Source organism: Arthroderma uncinatum (assembly GCF_011692745.1).
Source record: "Arthroderma uncinatum strain CBS 119779 chromosome Unknown scaffold4, whole genome shotgun sequence".
NCBI classification, from domain to species: Eukaryota; Fungi; Ascomycota; class Eurotiomycetes; order Onygenales; family Arthrodermataceae; genus Arthroderma; species Arthroderma uncinatum.
The window spans coordinates 1,751,113-1,769,119 of record NW_022983866.1 but is presented as its reverse complement, the minus strand read 5'-3'; the positions used below and the strand labels follow the sequence as shown (position 1 = coordinate 1,769,119).

Below are 18,007 nucleotides of genomic sequence, written 5' to 3'. Positions count from 1 at the left end.
TTTCTTAGTTTGGAAGGTCGTTGCATATCACAGGAGACTCGTAGGAAATGCTTCCGGTATTTCTCCGTACTGGGGTTCCCATGGCTTTTGGCAGGGGGGCCACGGACCTCTGAGATTGAACTTTGCAAAAATCCCATACTAACCCCCCTGTCGGTCCAAAGTACTGCTCCATGGCGAATTACGCTGGTCTTTATGATCTTGTATATCTGTACACAGTGAAAGGCAATGCTACCCTGCAGGGCGCGGCCAAGGTCTTCGGAGTTATTACCCAACATATCAGATTATGTGAAAGAGAAATCGCCGAAGCAAGGGCCCTGACGGAGGAGACAAGCACACTATATGCAAATAGGCCCCTTATGCTACCCCCCCTCTCCGTTGATTAAACTCCAAACGTATCTGATTAATCATGCCATCAGCATCAAAGTCCCAAACCTTGCTAGTCCGCAGCTCAGCCTCTTCCTTAAATCGGCTGCCATCATTTCCGGCGGAAGGATCCCGCCATTGGAATATGACTCCCATCTCTCGCGAGCTCTGCACCAACCACTGTGACCTTTCCAGGCGGACTGCGCTGAATGCCTGTAGTGCTGCTGGGATAGATGTGGTGTTTGTCGACGTTTCACTAACAGCCTGCATCACGGACGCCATTGCCAGTGCATCTTCAATGCCCATTGCTCCGCCAGCGCCGAGGAATGGCGTGCTGGCATGAGCAGCGTCGCCAACTATGGCAACGCGGCCACTGGCATACGTCGGCGCAGGGTGATCAGCCATGTCAAAAATGCCCCATTTCATGAGCTTCTCAGGAAACTTGGCAATGATATCGCGGATAGGTGGGCTCCAGTTTTCGAATATTTTGGCTACCTCTTCGTGGGTTGCCGGTGCGACCATCTTCTGACCATGAGCCCATGGTTCGGGAGTGTAGATGACCGTTGTCATATTCAGAACTGTCTCAGTCCCATCTAACATCTTTGCAACCATCAGTAACCCTTAGGATGACATGGGTTTTGAATATACAACTTACAGGATAGGATGGTACATATGCGTTTGGGCCGATATGGATGCAAAAGTCGCTACCCCCCTTGGCATCTCCTAAGACCTTCATAGCTTCGGAAATAGGAAGTACGGCCCGGTATCCTAGCTGATGGGTGAAACTGGCGTGTGACGCCGGGTCGTCTTCTCCCAAGAGCAGTTGGCGAGTCCTTGAATGAATGCCATCACAACCAAGTACTTTTGCAGAATTAGTATTCAACTAGGCCAGTATACGGAGTAAATCGGAAACTCACAAGCATCTGCTTCAGCTGTCGTTCCATCTGTAAACTGCAAAAGAACCTGTTGGCTGCTTGGATCATCGACATATCTCTCGAGTTCCTTATTGAAGAAGGTAGATCCTGCAGGAAGCAGAGCCACCAGCTCACGGAGAAACTGGGATCTCATACAGCACCAATAGTCAGTCCCGGGAGCATCAAGTAAAAAGTGTAGAGCCTCGGGAGCCTGAGCTGCCTCATTGGTCTGAGGATGGAAGCCGTCCCAGAAGCTGAAATGATTGGGCCTGGCGACTCGGTAGAGAGCGTCGAGGACACCTGGGTGTAGTCGCTGCATGCTATTCAGCGCGACACTGGTCAGCGCGACGCCGGCTCCGATCTCATGCCAGTCAGAGGCGCGTTCATAGATGATAAAGGGAATACCGCGGTGCGAGAGGCCGAGACCAAGCATAACGCCAATCAACCCACCGCCAACAATAGCAACTTTGGGAGCGTTACCAGCCAGGGAACTGGAAGTTGGGGACATATTTGAGTGAGGCATGGCTAAGGACTATAGGCACATATAATAGAGTCAATAGGATCGGATTGTATAACATTATCAGTCTTGAATGATGCCTGGTTGTGCCATCCGGTTCATATACTATCACGTACGTGAAACCCAGTGCTCACCATGCCACTACACTCCCTCAGCCCCAGCGGCATGTCGTGATCAATCGATACACCCCCCCCCCCCCGTCGTATGCTCAAATCAGGGCTTGATTAGGTATTAATCTAGACATGGATGAGTGTGAACGGGCGGGTCAATTTAGAGATAGGAACGGACGGACGGGTTTTGCGGGTCTAAGTTTAACGGCTTACCCGCGGCTGGCTTGAACCTTGGTCAACGTAACTATAAAGGCATAAAACCTTAATGGGTTTAGTAGACATCAACCCCTTTAAAGGAGGAAAAATGCCGAAAACCGGCTAAAATTAATATAAATTTGAAAGTAGCCTATATGAGGGTGCATCAGTAAGGATCTTCATGTGAGAAGGGTATTTGTTGGAAGTTGTGGTAATTCAGGGGCCCTGGTTGATACAGGGATGAGCGACATCACCTTGACCTGGATGTAAGTAAGTGCACTATGTTAGGCGTACAACCCATCCGCCCGAGCCAGGAACGTACTGGACGGCCGAATAGCGCGACTTGTTGAATTCGTAATAATAGTATATGGGACTAGGTCCCATATATCTATTGTCATCACGTTGCATGCATAAGTAGTATGCATATACCTATAGAGGATCAGAGTATGCCCCAGAGGATCGTTAGACGACGCTCGAGAGGATCAGGATATGACGCGGCAGTTGCGGCAGGATAGGCTGCCCTTCTAGTTGCTGTAAGGAATGGTCTGGTTTAGCATGGGTTGATGTTCTCTCGTTGAATCTATCCATATACGACAATGAACTCTAAAGCATTTGCGGCTGAAATTCGCAAGGTTGGTGCATGTGAGTGGATTGGATCAAAAGTCACGTAACAGATCAATGGTCCCGCCGGGGAATCGCTTCGGCTGAAGCCATCTCTTGTCTCGGATCCATCACTGTAGTGGATGGCGACAGGAAAAGCTCGTCCACAAGAGAATAATTAAAGGTGGCCCGGATATCCAGTATTTGTGGAATTGCTAGTTAATAAACCCTGGAACCTCAACAGCTTTCCCTTGTTCGAATAGCAAGTTGAGTGCAAGGTGCCGTTGCTTTGTATACATCAACATATAATAATTCCTTCTCCTTTTTTTTTTTTGCAGAACTCCCGATTCCAAAATGGAGAACACGAGAAAATCTTTGTTGATATTCGGATCACAAATTGCTTACAGCGAGAAGGCAGTAAATGATATCAAAACGACATTGCAGAACAAGTTGTCTCGCCAATGGGTACTCGATACACTGGCAGGATTGCCGAAATATTGGGATGCCTTGGCCGAAGAACTCCCGAAGATCACAGACGCCATCGGCTCCCACAGAAGACAGCTCCTGGAGGACCTTGGCCCATGGCTTGAAAGCACTGGAAACAAAACCCTAGGCGTGCAAGGGAACGCACTGCCTGGCGTGGCATTTGTGCCGTTGATTGTGCTCCAACAGCTCACCGAGTACCGTCGATACCTGCAAGCCAGCAACGAAGGGGGAAACTCTGATCCTCAAGTAGCTCTAACCGCCAATAAGCCGCCTGCAGTCGGGTTCTGTGTGGGCTTACTAGGCGACTATGCCGTCGCAAGCGCGCATAATATAGAAGAGCTCGACAAATACGGCGCCGTAGCAGTACGTCTGGCCATGCTAGCAGGCGCCCTTAGTGACGCTCAGGACACATGGAACCCACATAGGACATACGTAGTGGCATGGACTAATGTGAAACAACAGCAGGACCTGCATCGCATCGTCGATAGCATTTCCCCTGATGCCTACATTTCACTGCTATTTGACGAGGCGCGAGCAACGGTCACGGTCTCAGAGCGAGCTGCAGCAAGGTTCACCAGAAAGGCTCGTACCGCTGGAGTCGTTTTATCTGACACAAGTTTTCGAGGCGAGCTGCACAGCCCAAAGGTGCAGTCCAAGAAACAAATCCAAGACCTTGTTGCCTTTTGCAATAATAGGCACGACCTTCAGTTTGCGGAGGCCGATCATCTGGCGTTGACGACCTTCACCAACGCCGGAGACGGCAAGCCTATTGCATCTGGTGGTGGCTCCCTCCATGCACATGCTTTGGAGACTCTGTTCGTGCGACAGTGCGACTGGTACGGGACATTTGCAGCCTTAAAGGCAAGGTATCTTAACGACGGCGAGTCTTCAGTGATAACCTTCGGCCCCGGTCGATGTCTGCCGCCGACTCTTGTGCGCAACATGGGGTCGCGGCCGGTGCACTTCGCCGACGTTCATGAACAGCCCAGCAGCCAGGAGGACCATAGTTCCGTCAAGTTCAATGATGATGACGACGCCATCGTCATCGTCGGCATGTCCATCAAAGTCTCGGGCGCCGATGACCTCGAGGAGTTCTCCCAGCTCCTCCACAAGGGCACCACGCAACACGAGAAGGTAACGCGGGAACGCTTGAATTTTGACTCGCTTTTCCGCGAGCCCGACACCCGCGATTACTTCTGCAACTTCGTGCGGGATGTCGACGCCTTCGACAACAGGTTCTTCAAGCGCAGCCCGCGCGAGTCAGCCGCCATGGATCCCCAACACCGTCTTCTTCTCCAAGCAGCGTACCACGCCGTTGAGCAGGCCGGCCTTTTTACTGAGACCACGCGAGCTGGGCAGAAGGACAAAGATAGGAACCACGTTGGTGTGTACATTGGCTCGCCATCAGTCGACTATGAGCATAATGTAGCTACCCATCCACTGAATGCTCTCATGGCTACGGGCAACTTGCAGAGCTACCTTCCCGGACGCGTGGCAAACCATTTTGGCTGGACAGGCCCAGCTATAGCCTTCGACACGGCATGTTCATCATCAGCCGTCGCCATCCACACTGCCTGCAGCAGTCTCCGTAATGGCGAGTGCTATGCAGCGCTGGCCGGCGGCGTCTGTATACTGACCAACCCACATTGGTTCCAGAACCTGACGGCAGCGAGTTTTCTGAGTCCCACCGGCCAATGCAAACCATTTGATGAGAAGGGGGATGGCTACTGCCGTGCCGAGGGCATCGCCTGCGTCTTCCTCAAACGCATGGGTGACGCGCGAGCAGACGGCAACCCGATCCTTGGTCGCCTGCTCAGCTCAGCCGTGTATCAAAACCAGAACCACACGCCCATCTTCGTTCCTAACTCGCCATCGCTGGCGCATTTGTTTGGGGACGTCGTTAATAAGGCAGGTGTGTCGCCTTCAGACATTGCGCTTGTCGAAGCCCACGGTACAGGCACAGCCGTGGGCGACCCAGCTGAGTGGGCGGCGCTACGGAAGGCGGTTGGCGGTCCGATCCGGCCGCGGCCATTGCCAGTGGGCTCAGTCAAGGGGCACATCGGACATACTGAAGGCACGTCGGGCGTCATCTCACTTATCAAGGTCTTGATGATGATACATGAAGGATATATCCCACCACAGGCCAGCTTTAACAAGCTGAACGCGACGATTAAAGCCGCAGCTGACTCGGATATGATGGAGATTGTGACCTCACTTCGAAGCTGGGATAGCCGGAACAAGGTGGTGCTGATCAACAACTATGGTGCCTCAGGGTCTAATGCGGCCATGGTAGTGGCAGCTCCACCGACTAGCACCAGCGAGAGTCGGGATGTGGCATCATCTATCATGAGGCAACTAGATGGACGGCTGCCCTTCTTCATCTCTGGATTCGATGGACGAGCCGTGAAGGAATATGCCGTCAAGCTCGCGGGTCTCATCAAGCACCAGTCCAAGTCAACGCTGGCTGATCTATCCTTTAATATCAACCGGCAAAGTAATCCAGACCTGCCACAGCGATTCCTCGTCCGCTGTCGTTCCGTGAGTGAGCTACAGGAGGCACTCTCAAGTGTATCTGAACACAACATGATGAACACGCAGGCCGAACGGCCCGTTGTGCTGTGTTTTGGGGGTCAGGTCTCAACTTTTGTTGGCCTCGACCGCAAGCTCTACGACGGCATCACCGTCTTCCGCCACCATCTCGATGAGTGCGATAATATCGTCCAAGATGAGCTGAGTCTTCCGAGCATCTTTCCTGACATATTCTCCCGCACACCCCTACCCGATCCCGTACGACTACAAGTCACACTTTTCGCCATGCAATATGCCAGCGCCCGAAGTTGGATAGACTGTGGGCTGTCCGGCAAAATCGTTAGCGTCGTCGGCCACAGCTTTGGCGAGCTCACGGCGCTGTGTATCTCTGGCGTGCTGAGTCTCAAGCATGCTCTCACCTTGGTTGCTCTTCGTGCACAGCTCGTGCATGATGCCTGGGGTGGTGATAAGGGAAGCATGATGGCGGTTGAGGCCGACGAGTCGCTCGTCCGAAGTCTCCTAGAGTATGCGGGTCGACAACTTGATAACCCTCCAAGTATAGCCTGCTACAATGGCCCCCGAAGTTTCACCTTGTCGGGCACTGTTACAGCCATCGATACTCTGGCCGAGGTCATTGCCAGCAATAGCCATCAATTTTCAGCTATCAAAAGTAAGAGACTCAATGTCACTAACGCATTCCACTCGTCCCTCGTTGATCCGCTCCTTGATCGTCTGGAGCAGGTTGGCAACGACCTCGAGTTCCACGAGCCTTTGATTCACATGGAGCGAGCTACTGAGACTGCCTTTGCTGGGCCGATAACAGCAAAGTTTGTCCCGGACCACATGCGCTACCCTGTCTTCTTCTCCCATGCTATACAGCGTATCGCCAAAAAGCACCCGTCCGCCATCTTCCTTGAGGCAGGGTCGAGCTCGACGATCGCCATCATGGCAAGCCGTGCGCTTGCCGAACAGGCTAGTAAATCGCACCACTTTGAATCCGTCAGTGTAACGAATGAGAAGGGCCTCGACGGTCTCACTGATGCTACCGTCTCGCTCTGGAGACAGGGGTTGCGAGTCGCCTTTTGGGCACACCACAGTCTGCAAACGAACGACTATACACATATCCTCTTGCCGCCGTACCAGTTCGAGAAGGCACGGCATTGGATGGAATTTAAATCCGCGACTGATTTGGTGGCAGGCTTGACGCAAGACGCACCCGTGAGCGACCCCAAGAGTATGCCGCTATGGGAGTTCGTTGGCTACCAAGGAAACGGCACCACGCACCCGCGTTTCCGCGTCAACCTGGTATCCGAAAAGTTCAAGAAACTCGTCTCCGGTCATGTCTTCGCTCACACAGCGCCCGTACTATCTGGAACGGTCCAGTCGGACATGGCAGTTGAAGCCATCTTCAGTATTCATCCAGACTGGAAAAAACAAGGCATGATACCTACGATGATCGAGGCCAACATTCCTACACCCATCTGCGTCGACTCATCCCGAAAAGTCTGGATCAATTATGAGGCTCTCGATGCGGAGCAAACCCTGTGGCAGCTGAATATCTCGAGCACCAGTGCTGAAGGCACCCTGCCCAGGAGACATCTCCATGGACGTCTCCATATTCGCTCCCCCAGCGATCCCGCCTTTATCGCCCAGTTTGCGCGCTTTGAGCGACTTGTCCCTTATGAGCAATGTGCAAAACTGTTGGCTGAGGCCGGTGGGCCTGGTGTCGACGTCCTGCAGGGCCGTCAAGTGTACCGGGCCTTCTCCGAGTTCATCGAGTACTCAGATCAGTACAACGCCATGTACGCCGTTGTTGGCAAGAAAACCGAATGCGCGGGGCGGGTGCACCGTCGTCATGCCGGCGAGAGCTTTCTCGACATCGCCCTCCATGATTCGTTCAAGCAGGTCTCCGGCCTCTTCTTGAACTGCATGTCGGATGCACAGCCCGGCGAAATACACATCGGAAGCGACGTTGAGCTCGTTATGCGCTCGCCACGCGGCATTCTTCAGCCAGGACAGACACAGGATGTTTGGCATGCGTATGCACGACATTCTCAAATCTCGGCCAAGGTGTACATGGCAGATGCATTCGTCTTCAATGCCGCCAATGGGGAGCTAGTCGAGGTTATACTGGGGCTGCAGTATACGCGTATGAGCATTGAATCAATGAAAAGGCTCTTGATGAACCTCACTAAGGACGAATGGGCCTTGAAAATGAACACTACTGGTGCAACAGTAGCAAGTCCCACGCCCAGAGTCCCTCAACCTATCGTGGGTAACAACAACTCGAAGAAGCCGCAGGAGAATCAGGCGGAGGCCGAGAAGAAGTCATCTCAATCACCGAAGTCCAACCTCACATTGGAGGTCAAAAGAGTACTTGCGAGCGTCGTAGGCGCAGAGGTTGATTCCATTACTATCGATACGATAGCTGCCGACATTGGCATCGACTCGTTGATGGGAATCGAGCTACTTCGCGAAATCAATTCGGCGTTCCACTGCCAGCTGGACCTGCCAGAGCTACTAGCCGCCACTACCGTGGGCAATATAGTCACTCTGGTTGCAAGCGCCTTGTCACAAGGTACTGTAGAAATCACAGGTTATGACGACGAAGATAACGTAACTGAGTCGAGCCATGATGATAGTCGGTTCACCATGTCTACATCTTCCACTTCAGAGATAGACACTGCTACCTTGGGTGTTGATTCATATCCTATCAAAGATATACATTCCGAAGAACATGCGAGACGAGATGTTACAGCACGCGAGGCTGAGGCCGAGAGGTATGTGGTAAAATATACGGCTGGTTGGATACCTGCCCAGCCATTGTATACGAGTGAAGCCATCGCGAACTCCCATGATGCTACCATCATAGTCACAGGTGCCACTGGAAGCCTAGGCGCACACGTTGTCGCCGCTCTCGCCTCGCATCAATCGGTTAAGACGGTCGTCTGCATCAACCGACACCGTCCCACGCCGGTTGAAACCCGTCAGGACGTCGCTCTCTCCACTCGAGGCATCACACTCACACAAGAAGCCAGGTCCAAGTTGCGTATCCTAGAAACCGACACGTCTCAGCCGCAGCTAGGTCTTAAAACCTCTGAGTACCAGTGGCTTACGCAACACGGCTCACACATTGTGCACAGCGCGTGGCCTCTAAGCGGTTCGCGGCCCATGTCTGCCTTTGCATCGCAGTTCCAGACCCTGCGCAACCTGCTCGACCTCGCTCGTGATATGGCTGTCCACCGTCGGGTAGGCTTCCAGCTGATCAGCTCCCTTAGTGTTGTTGGGCGCTCGAAGGAGCCGCTTGTACCAGAACGCCGCGTCTCCATGGATTCTGTCTTGCCCCCAGGGTATGGTGAGGCCAAATGGGTGTGCGAACGAATGCTGGAAGAGACGGTCCATAAGCACCCTACACTGTTCCGAGCCATGGCCGTTCGGCCAGCACAGATTGCGGGTTCATCTACGAGCGGCGTCTGGAACTCAGTTGAGCAAATCCCCTTCATCGTCAAGTCGGCGCAGTCGCTGGGCGCCTGGCCCAACTTCCTCGGCGCTGTTCGGTGGATCCCTGTCGATGCCGTAGCTGCAGTCCTTGTCGATTTGTTATACATCGGAGAAGACAAGACAGCGCCAGACCCATGGCCCATCTATCACATTGATGACCCAGTCGGCCGGCCATGGAAAGAGATATCATCCATTCTAGCCGACGCGCTAGACATTCCGTCTAGTCAGTTCATGCCATTTAAAGAGTGGCTCAGTACAGTTGCTAGCTCGTCCAAATCGGAGACGGAGAACCCAGCCAAGAGATTGGTGGACTTTCTGGGGCAGAATTTTGAGCAGTTGTCCTGTGGTGGGCTGGTTCTGGATACGACGAAGGCACAGAAACATTCTGCAACCATGCGGGCTTTGGCGCCGGTGAGTGTCGAAGTAGCCAGCCGCTACATCAAGGCTTGGAAAGAGACTGGATTCCTCGCCTCTTGAGGAGTATCAACCGTCAGCTCCTGTATGTCATGCAACACCTAGATTGAGATCTTTAGTAGACATATAGAATACTCAATACTTCGTATAGTTCACTATTTGAAACATCATATGTAAAATGATATGTAGAGCTCAAGTTATGGCCACTCCAGTATCCACGCTAAGGCTGATGTCTCGGTTTGTGATATCGGTCATTGCTCCACGCAGCCCATCCGCGTTTTGACGCTTCAACGTTCGAGGGTTAGGTCGGCAGTCATTTGGCCACCAATTAGATCATCAAGGATCGTATTTATCCTGATATTGCATATACAACATGCTTAATTCACTGGCCAGCTGGGTTATTCGTGGTAAGGTAGCACTCCTGAAGAAGCAATGCCATATGAGAAGACAGTAGGAGCGTCGCCACGACATAGCGAGTTCTAGAGCAGAATCCGTCCAAGACATTAGTAAGGAGAGAGAGAACGATAACCTGAGGTCGTTGAAGCGGTGCGAGGGAATGGTTTATATAACGGCCATGTCGGTCTCTGGGGTGCTCAATGCCTGGCAAACAAAGCCATGGGTGTCTGTATATAGCGCCATGGTGTGCCCAACCAGTCGTAACAATTCTAACATTGGGATTTATGTCGATATAAACCAGGCCATGTGCATCCAGTATCACACTGCCACGTATTGCCCAAGAAGAACCACTCATACGTGGCATTGGTTGGTTGATGGTTTTTTGTCGAACTTGAGACGTTGCGGCGGAGATAAAAATAAGGGGCAATGTGCTGAGTAAGCGAGGCCTCTGGAGGTGCATAAAAAGATAGCAACTTCGTCCCTCGTCGTCGCTGAATGAAGGACCATGTTCCTAGTCCTTCTCATGACATGGCTGCTCTCGAGAGGCTTCCACTGGAGACCTTGCAGCAGATTTGTAACTTTGTTGCTTCTGACTACAGACCCAGCCTATATGACTTTGCCCTCGTCTGCAAAAGGTGGTGCCTGGCTTCTAATGAGACACGGTTCCAGAGAATTCACCTTACTATCGAGGGTCGCACGAAGCTGGGCGAGGATTTGGACCAGTGGAATGATGTTCTGCAGCTTACATCGAGTTTTAGATGCGTCCGTCGGCTCGAGATCGAGGGCGAGCTCCCAGTCGATGGGGGGATGAGGAAAGGCCGTTCAGCATGGCCAAAAAATTGTCTAGTTGATAGCGACGACGAGCTTGAAGACATACAACTTAATAATTATAGAGCGGTGTCAGAGTCTCCGGAGGTAACGAAAGAGCTGGATAAGGACTGGCAAACCTTGGCCGGTTTTTTGGCTCAGCTTCCAGCCCTACAGGACCTCGTCTTCAATTGTTCTAACCAGTTTCCACCATGTTTGCTGGACGCGCTACATCAATTTCTACCCGATTGCAAGCTTCACATTCATAGTTTCGGACTTAAAAGCCTTGTTCAACACAAGGCATGGCCCCATGAGATGGACCAGTATGAGCACAGACTTGCCACATCCCCAAGCTTGTATAGCATTATTCTGCCCTATTACCGATATGACCCTGAAAGACTATTTAATTATAATGATATAGCTGTCATAAGAATGAGCACAGGGTTGGCTCCAAATCTTAGACATGTACGAGTGATAATGCGCTCTCAGGGATGGTATGCAGCGGAGCAGCGGTTCAAACAGCGACCGGAACGAGACTTTTTTCTAAAGGATGGCACGAATTCCAGTGGCCGTGGAGAACTTCATACCCTAAGCTTCCGCGGTGGCGGGCTCGGAACCCTTGGGCAGTGGAACGAGCATATTGCATTCTCTCGATTACAGGTGCTCAGTTTGGATACCCTGATCGATCCATTTAGCTTGAGGACGGCGAGTACCTATGACTTTAGCTCTCTAAAGATCCTTATTTTACGCCTGGATAGTGACAATCTTGACGAAAATCTATACATGGACGAGGCCGCGAGTGTTCTTCTCCGGTCACTCCCTCCGCTAGATACCCTTAAATTAATTGGCAACTTCGAACATAAGACATTTAAAGCTATTATTGATCATCATAGATCGCTGCATCGAATCTGGTTTTCACCTCAGCGGAAAAGCCACCTGGGTATGTTTGATCTAGCTTTTGCTCTAACGCTGGATAGAATTCGAGAACTTGCATCACACTGTTCAGCATTGAAAAGAGCATCGCTTCTTATACCACGGACTCACGGCGATATACAAGAAGTAGCCATATACCGAACCCTTGGTTCCCTTTCCGGGTTGAAAGACCTTTCATTATATCTCGACTGTTCCAACGATACCAACACATACGTACCGGAATTCATTTCAAATGATCAACCAGAAAATTTTGCCATAATACAAAAGATACTAGAGAACGCCACTCTGGATGAGGCGCTCGCTCGCTCTATATTCCAAGAAGTTTACCTGGCCCAATTCAAGCAAGGGAGGCCCAATTTGCAGCGGCTAAGGGTCCGGATTGTTGGAGCCGACTTTGGAGTTTCCACTCCCAGGGACTTGCGCAGGATCCTAACTGTGATCAGCTGTGGCTGGGCGGTTATCAGAAACCCTACCCAGAGAGATGATCGTGACGAGATCGTTGCAGAAAAGAACTGCCCATAGCAAATAACGGGTGCCTTGAACGTTGAGTTTCTACTTTATCAGAAAGTGTTTCGGAAACTTTGGCCGAAAACGACCAAGGCATGGCAAACCGACTGGCACAGTTTCCCTCTAGCTTCGGACTGAGATTCGGAGATTCCAGCGAGCTAAAAGAAGAAAAACGGCAACAGGACTCCTGCACCTGTGGCGATTATGGATAACGTGCTTGTGTGGCATATGATGCGGCACTGGAAGACTAGTCGACATATTCGGTTACTGCAAGTACTTCAAGGCTGTGATACGTCGTTGCCGTGTATGCGGTTGGCCGTGGAAGAGGTCACCGGACTCTTGCCGCTTGCTCTATGCTACCCGAGAGACTGTTCCTGTGACTAACTATATGAATTTCGGGAGCGCGGGCCGGCCCTTTCGCCTGAGCCATGGTAAAGAAGAACCTTGCGTATCCAGCCTAATATTCTATGTTCTTCCTATTATTTATTATGATTGAGATACGACTTTCTTGACTCTAATATACAAACTTAATATACATGGCAAACCTCACATGCTCCTAATCAACTCTTTCAACGCCTGTTCCCTGCAGTTTTCCCAGATGCTCAAGTGCGTCTCATCCACAACCCTAAGATGCGCCCTCCCACCCAACCGCGCTGCTATCTGAATACCATGATTGAGTGGAACGGCAGTATCCTGCTTCCCATACCACAACTGCACAGGCAAATCGGCACGAATATCCTCTACCCGAAAACCCAAGTCGTTGCACAGCAGCTTGCCATCCTGCAACACCCCGTCACATCCCTGGGCAAAGGTTTCTCGACTCGTTTTCAAAAACATCCGAAGCGTACTTTCATCCTTCATGATATCACGATCCTTCTCAAGCATGGACTTGGCATTTAACACGTCCCGCCTCAGAAGCTCAAATCGCTTTTCATCGCTCAGGTCCAAACGTGCTGCCAACTGACGTTTAAGATACCATCCGGTGGCAGCGGAGAAATAACGGTATCCAAACGTGAATCCAAGCCAGGTGGGCCAACCCGCACCGCTCATTCCAATGTCAGGTGGCCCTAGGCCGCAGATGATCGAGACAGCCTTGAGCTTGTCGCGTGGTAATGACGCCGCGCAAGCGAGTGCGTACGGTCCACCTCCCGATATTCCCTATCAAGCATGTCAATCTCAGTTATCTCCCGGTTATAAGTCGCTGCTACTCGTACCAATGCGCTATACTCTTTTAGCTTCAGGTGCTTTGCAAGCTGTTCCAGATCCTTTGGATGATCAAGAACTGTTCGACCCGGGTGAGGTGAGCTCCAACCTACACCGGGTCTGTCCGTAGCTATAATTCGGGCACCCAGCTCCCGCGCCAGGTCGTCAAAACAGGCGGCCTCGGTGCGAGCTCCTGGAAGGCCATGTAGGTAAAAGACAGGCCGCCCCGTCAACGAGCCATACTGTGCATATCCTAGTTTTCGTCCATCCGGGAGGGTTAATGTGTCCGAACAGTCGTCATCCAGGCGGAAGCGGCAGCTACCTGTAGGTGTAGGAGCGGCTTGAGGGCTGTCTGGGGTATTGGATGTTGTGAAGTTGAGTGCTCGAAGGAGGTAAGCTCTCAGATCCGATATCAGAGTCATGGCAGATGGAGCAGTAGTTGACCAGCATCCAGTCTAAACATGTTACTCCTGCCATCGACCATGCTACTCCTTATAACCGCCTGAAGGATCACTGACTCACGGCGCATCCTTCCAGCCTGCTTCGTTATGCGTCCCGCCGGCTGCAGGGGCATCAACGTCGGTGTAACTCCCTGGCATCTAGGGCATCTCTGCCGTGTCGTTAGACACCCGTAGCACAGACATATGCAGTGCTCCATGCCATAGCTATAGCCATGCCATAGCTATAGAGACAAGAGGTAGATGTTGTAGGAGGCGGAAGGCGACACATGACAGGGATCACTTGACGACGTCACAGCCTTGCCGGTTCTTGACCTGGACTCGGACTTGCGATGCGACCTGCGACCTGCAACTTGCGACTTGCGACTCCACGACCGCACACTCTGGCACCTATATCTGCTTGCCGGTGCTGATACTGGCTCGACATGCGCTGACCGGGACAGTAGTTGCGTGAGTCGAGTCCTGCTTCAGACGAGATGGCATACGACGGATATCGCAACTCGGGCTTCGATCCGCCTGGGTTTAACCCGAATCCCAGCATCAATAGCAACCAAGGTGCCAACGGCAGCAGCACCAGTATTAACAATAGCAGTCATCCGAACGCTGCCTATTCTGGCTACTTGCAACCGCCGTACGGAGAAAACTACGCAGCCGAGCAAGATACACAGCAGCAGCATCCACCGCAACAGCAACAAGTACCATACACATCGTCATCTGCATCAAATCAAGGAACAGAGTACCCTGACCCGGCGAGCTTCTATCCTCCTCCCACCGGCCATCCTCCACCGCACGGAGATGCTCTGAAACAGCCGCCGTTTTCACCCACGGCGTCACGCCAGGGACCGCCGCAGCAACCGCCACCTCCCCCGCGGGTACCTGATCCAAGCTATCCGTCACCAGATCTAATTGCGCAGGTCACAGCAGCAGTTATACAGCAGCTACGGCTAGCCAATCCAAACAATAACCCTCCGCCGCCGCCTCCTCCTCCTCATCCGAGCCTGCAGCAGCAGAACTACCAGCCGCCAACGCCCGCCCTGTCAAATACAAGCTACAAGCAGAGTCCGAACCCAGATACTCTCAGTCCCAATACCACCACCGGTCAATATATACCACCTTCTTCCTCTGTATCAGCGCAGCCTGATCTCTCCAATGCGCCGGCGCAGTCAGCTTATGCTCCGCCAATACCGTCCAAGTTCGACGAGAATGCCTATCCCAGTGCGGCGGTGCAGCGGCCCCCGTCAAGGCCGGGAAGTGCTCACCAACTACCGCCTCCTTCTCCGGGCATGGAGAGAACGCGAGGATCGTCCTTTGGCTCATTAAATGGTGGACAGGAAGGTAGTCGGCGTCCAAAGGGCCCGTCTAGGCTTTCGACGGCAACGGACATCACCACACTCGAGAGGATCTGGGGGACGCTCTTTGATAAGGATGATACCCCTACGAGTCGGATAGGCCAGCTCTTGCGTGGGATTGCCGTTCATCTGGTAGGTGACTTCTATTATAAATGCTAATATCTACGGTCATATACTTACTAATTCCTCGCAGATTGAGAACTATCCACCTGGAAACACCCTGGTCATCACTCCAGAGAAAATGCAAAAGTTTTATAGCGATAATAGTGTACCTTCTGATCCTTATCCATGGCGTGGTACGCTCTACTCACCCCATTCCACTCTTGAACGAATCTAATTATGAATAGACATCTTCGATAATCGCACGTCGTCGATCTCCCGCCTCTACCGCTCAATGAGCATCGAGCACCACCTCATCCAGGTCCGTCTTGACGAACGTCCTGACATTCCAGGCCTGACTCCCCGCGGTTTCGAACGCTGGATGACAATGATGATCCAGGCACATCCGGAGCGGGAGTTCGATCGCCTCCAGTCTGTCATACAGAACATGCCTATCAGTAATCCTGATGATAAAAAGGAACGATTCCCCAAGGAATTATCCAGGAGACTATTCCCAAAACTGGCCGATTATGATATCAAAGATACCCTTGATCGATGGATTGGTACACATTGTCATGTCGAAATAACCCAGGGCATGCTTGAAGAGCCCAGTCTACGTCATCCTCGCGCCAAGTCAAGCATAGATAATACATCTGCTGGCCTCCCTTCGCGGCCAGCAAGTGCGGATGTACGGCCGAAACAGATCCCACCAGCTGCTACGGTCGAGGACGCAGATGATGAATATGATGATCAAATCGCTGCTTCTAGTGCAGACGTAGACGTACCAGTGACACAGCCCATCGAACGAGAACGGAAACCATACAGCATGCCGAAATTGAATAAAACGTATCGAGATGAAACTTCCAGCCCCGTCCCCACTGGTAGCACCACCACTGCAAACACAAGCTCACGACATCAGGATTCCGGCTCTGGCATTAACACTAGCAGGAAACAGCATGTTGTCATCTACGACGGCGAAGATGATGAAGTATTAAGCCCGTCCGATGATATCGACTCCAAGTATAGCACGTCACATCATGGACATACGCGTTCACATTCACATTCGCACCCCCATGGACACGGGCATTTACATGATGACATTAAGCGGCATCACGGGAAGGACAGAGATAGAGACAGGGATCTTGACTGGGGTGGGGATATAGGCAGAGATAGGGATCGCACGCGAAATTCTTGGGGTAGTGATGAGGAGTTTTATCGTAGCTCTATCTCGGATAGGGATAGGGGACGGAGGAGAGGGGAAAGCCGTGGACGACACGGACATCTATCGACGTTTGATAATCTTTGGGGATATCGCTAGGTCACTCTCCTATATGTACATGAGCTGCCATTTGTAATAGTTGAAAAGATATTGGATTTCGCATTTTTGTCTGTCATCATTCTTGGGAGCAGCAGCCTAACATGGGATGGTGAAGAATAAATCATCTCTTCCTCACCTTCTTCAGCCTGCCGCTAACCTCCTTACACCTCTCGGCGTACTTCCTCCGTATCTCTTCTTCCCTCTCGTATCTCCTAACAATCCTCTCCCGGTCTCTTTCTTCCATTTCCTTCCTCCTAGCCTCCATCTTCACTCTATCCTTCTCTCTAACCCGGGTCTTCCGCATCTTCTTCTCCTCTTCACCAGCCCCTTCAACCCTCAGTTGCTCAACCTGCGTCGGAGTAAGGTACCACGGGGTATTCAACACGTCAACTAGGAACCGAGTCCGCTCTTCCCAGAATTGCATCTCGCCAGCCATATCGGGGAGGAGCACAAAGCGTTCAAGATGCAGCTGTCTCATGCTGCGGAATGTTATGACCGTGCCTTTCAACTTGACTATTACACCGGGCACTAGAGAGGTGATGTCCAGTGGTTCATGGGTGGTGGATGTTACATATATTGGAGAAGCCGACATTGCCCCTATCGCTGCCATCACTGTCTTTGTTTCCTCCGCTGCTTCTACTGGCTCCGGCTCCGCTTGTGGCTGGTCTACGGGCGTTATCTTCGAGCTTACAACCTCGATGGTCGACCCAGAGCTATCATCTAGCGTCAACACTGTTCTGCGAAGCTGCTCTTCTCGCGCAACAATCACACCCGCCAAGCAGATGAACTGGATCGGGTGGTTCTTGTAAAAATGGATATTCTGTCCTGCAGCCATAATCAGCTTTCAAATTTCTCTTGACACCTACAATTTGGTAGTCATACCTTCATATCCCATCCGACGTCTCAACCGATGGACGTCTGCTGCGCTTAACTTCACCCATGTGAAATGTGTAGGTGATGCCTTGTAGCAGTATGCTGGGTAAAATGTAAGGTTGTCATCGGATGCAAATTGTATGTTGTGTTTATTCTGCGCAACAAGTGTCATCTGGCCATTATCGCGATATTATATGTAAAACAGGATATATATGATGCCGAATGTGTAATATAGGTATACAATATTTGGTAATAAAGGCAGGCTGTTGTCGCGGCGAGGACGAGGAAGTTGTTCTTCCTGCGCAAGTCGCGTCTGGCGCTTACTAAAGTCACGAAAGCACGTGATCATTTTAAGCCGCTTGACCTCACTAGACTTTAGCCCAGGGGGAGACATCTGTTCATTATTTCACTATAACATGGGATGATATAGCAGAT

The 18,007-nt window shown here is 51.6% G+C and overlaps 5 protein-coding genes across 5 annotated transcripts; 2 read left to right on the top strand and 3 right to left on the bottom strand.

The window, feature by feature from the left end:
• Window positions 1–354: 354 nt before the first annotated feature.
• On the bottom strand, window positions 355–1,785 carry GIQ15_05884 (salicylate 1-monooxygenase; the record flags this gene model as incomplete). The annotated part of the gene is made up of 3 exons (XM_033553301.1): window positions 355–963; window positions 1,019–1,224; window positions 1,281–1,785. The coding sequence occupies 3 exons, from the start codon at window positions 1,783–1,785 to the stop codon at window positions 355–357; spliced, it is 1,320 nt and encodes a 439-aa protein (XP_033404445.1).
• Window positions 1,786–3,053: 1,268 nt separating this feature from the next.
• GIQ15_05883 (polyketide synthase) lies at window positions 3,054–9,692 on the top strand (the record flags this gene model as incomplete). The annotated part of the gene is made up of 1 exon (XM_033553300.1): window positions 3,054–9,692. The coding sequence occupies one exon, from the start codon at window positions 3,054–3,056 to the stop codon at window positions 9,690–9,692; it is 6,639 nt and encodes a 2,212-aa protein (XP_033404444.1).
• A 3,126-nt stretch (window positions 9,693–12,818) lies between these two features.
• GIQ15_05882 (alpha/beta hydrolase fold protein) lies at window positions 12,819–13,897 on the bottom strand (the record flags this gene model as incomplete). The annotated part of the gene is made up of 2 exons (XM_033553299.1): window positions 12,819–13,430; window positions 13,487–13,897. 2 exons carry the CDS (start codon window positions 13,895–13,897, stop codon window positions 12,819–12,821), a joined length of 1,023 nt encoding a protein of 340 aa, XP_033404443.1.
• A 512-nt stretch (window positions 13,898–14,409) lies between these two features.
• Window positions 14,410–16,699, top strand: GIQ15_05881 (uncharacterized protein; the record flags this gene model as incomplete). The annotated part of the gene is made up of 3 exons (XM_033553298.1): window positions 14,410–15,414; window positions 15,476–15,578; window positions 15,630–16,699. The coding sequence occupies 3 exons, from the start codon at window positions 14,410–14,412 to the stop codon at window positions 16,697–16,699; spliced, it is 2,178 nt and encodes a 725-aa protein (XP_033404442.1).
• A 121-nt stretch (window positions 16,700–16,820) lies between these two features.
• On the bottom strand, window positions 16,821–17,744 carry GIQ15_05880 (OB-fold nucleic acid binding domain-containing protein; the record flags this gene model as incomplete). The annotated part of the gene is made up of 2 exons (XM_033553297.1): window positions 16,821–17,524; window positions 17,582–17,744. 2 exons carry the CDS (start codon window positions 17,742–17,744, stop codon window positions 16,821–16,823), a joined length of 867 nt encoding a protein of 288 aa, XP_033404441.1.
• Window positions 17,745–18,007: the final 263 nt, after the last annotated feature.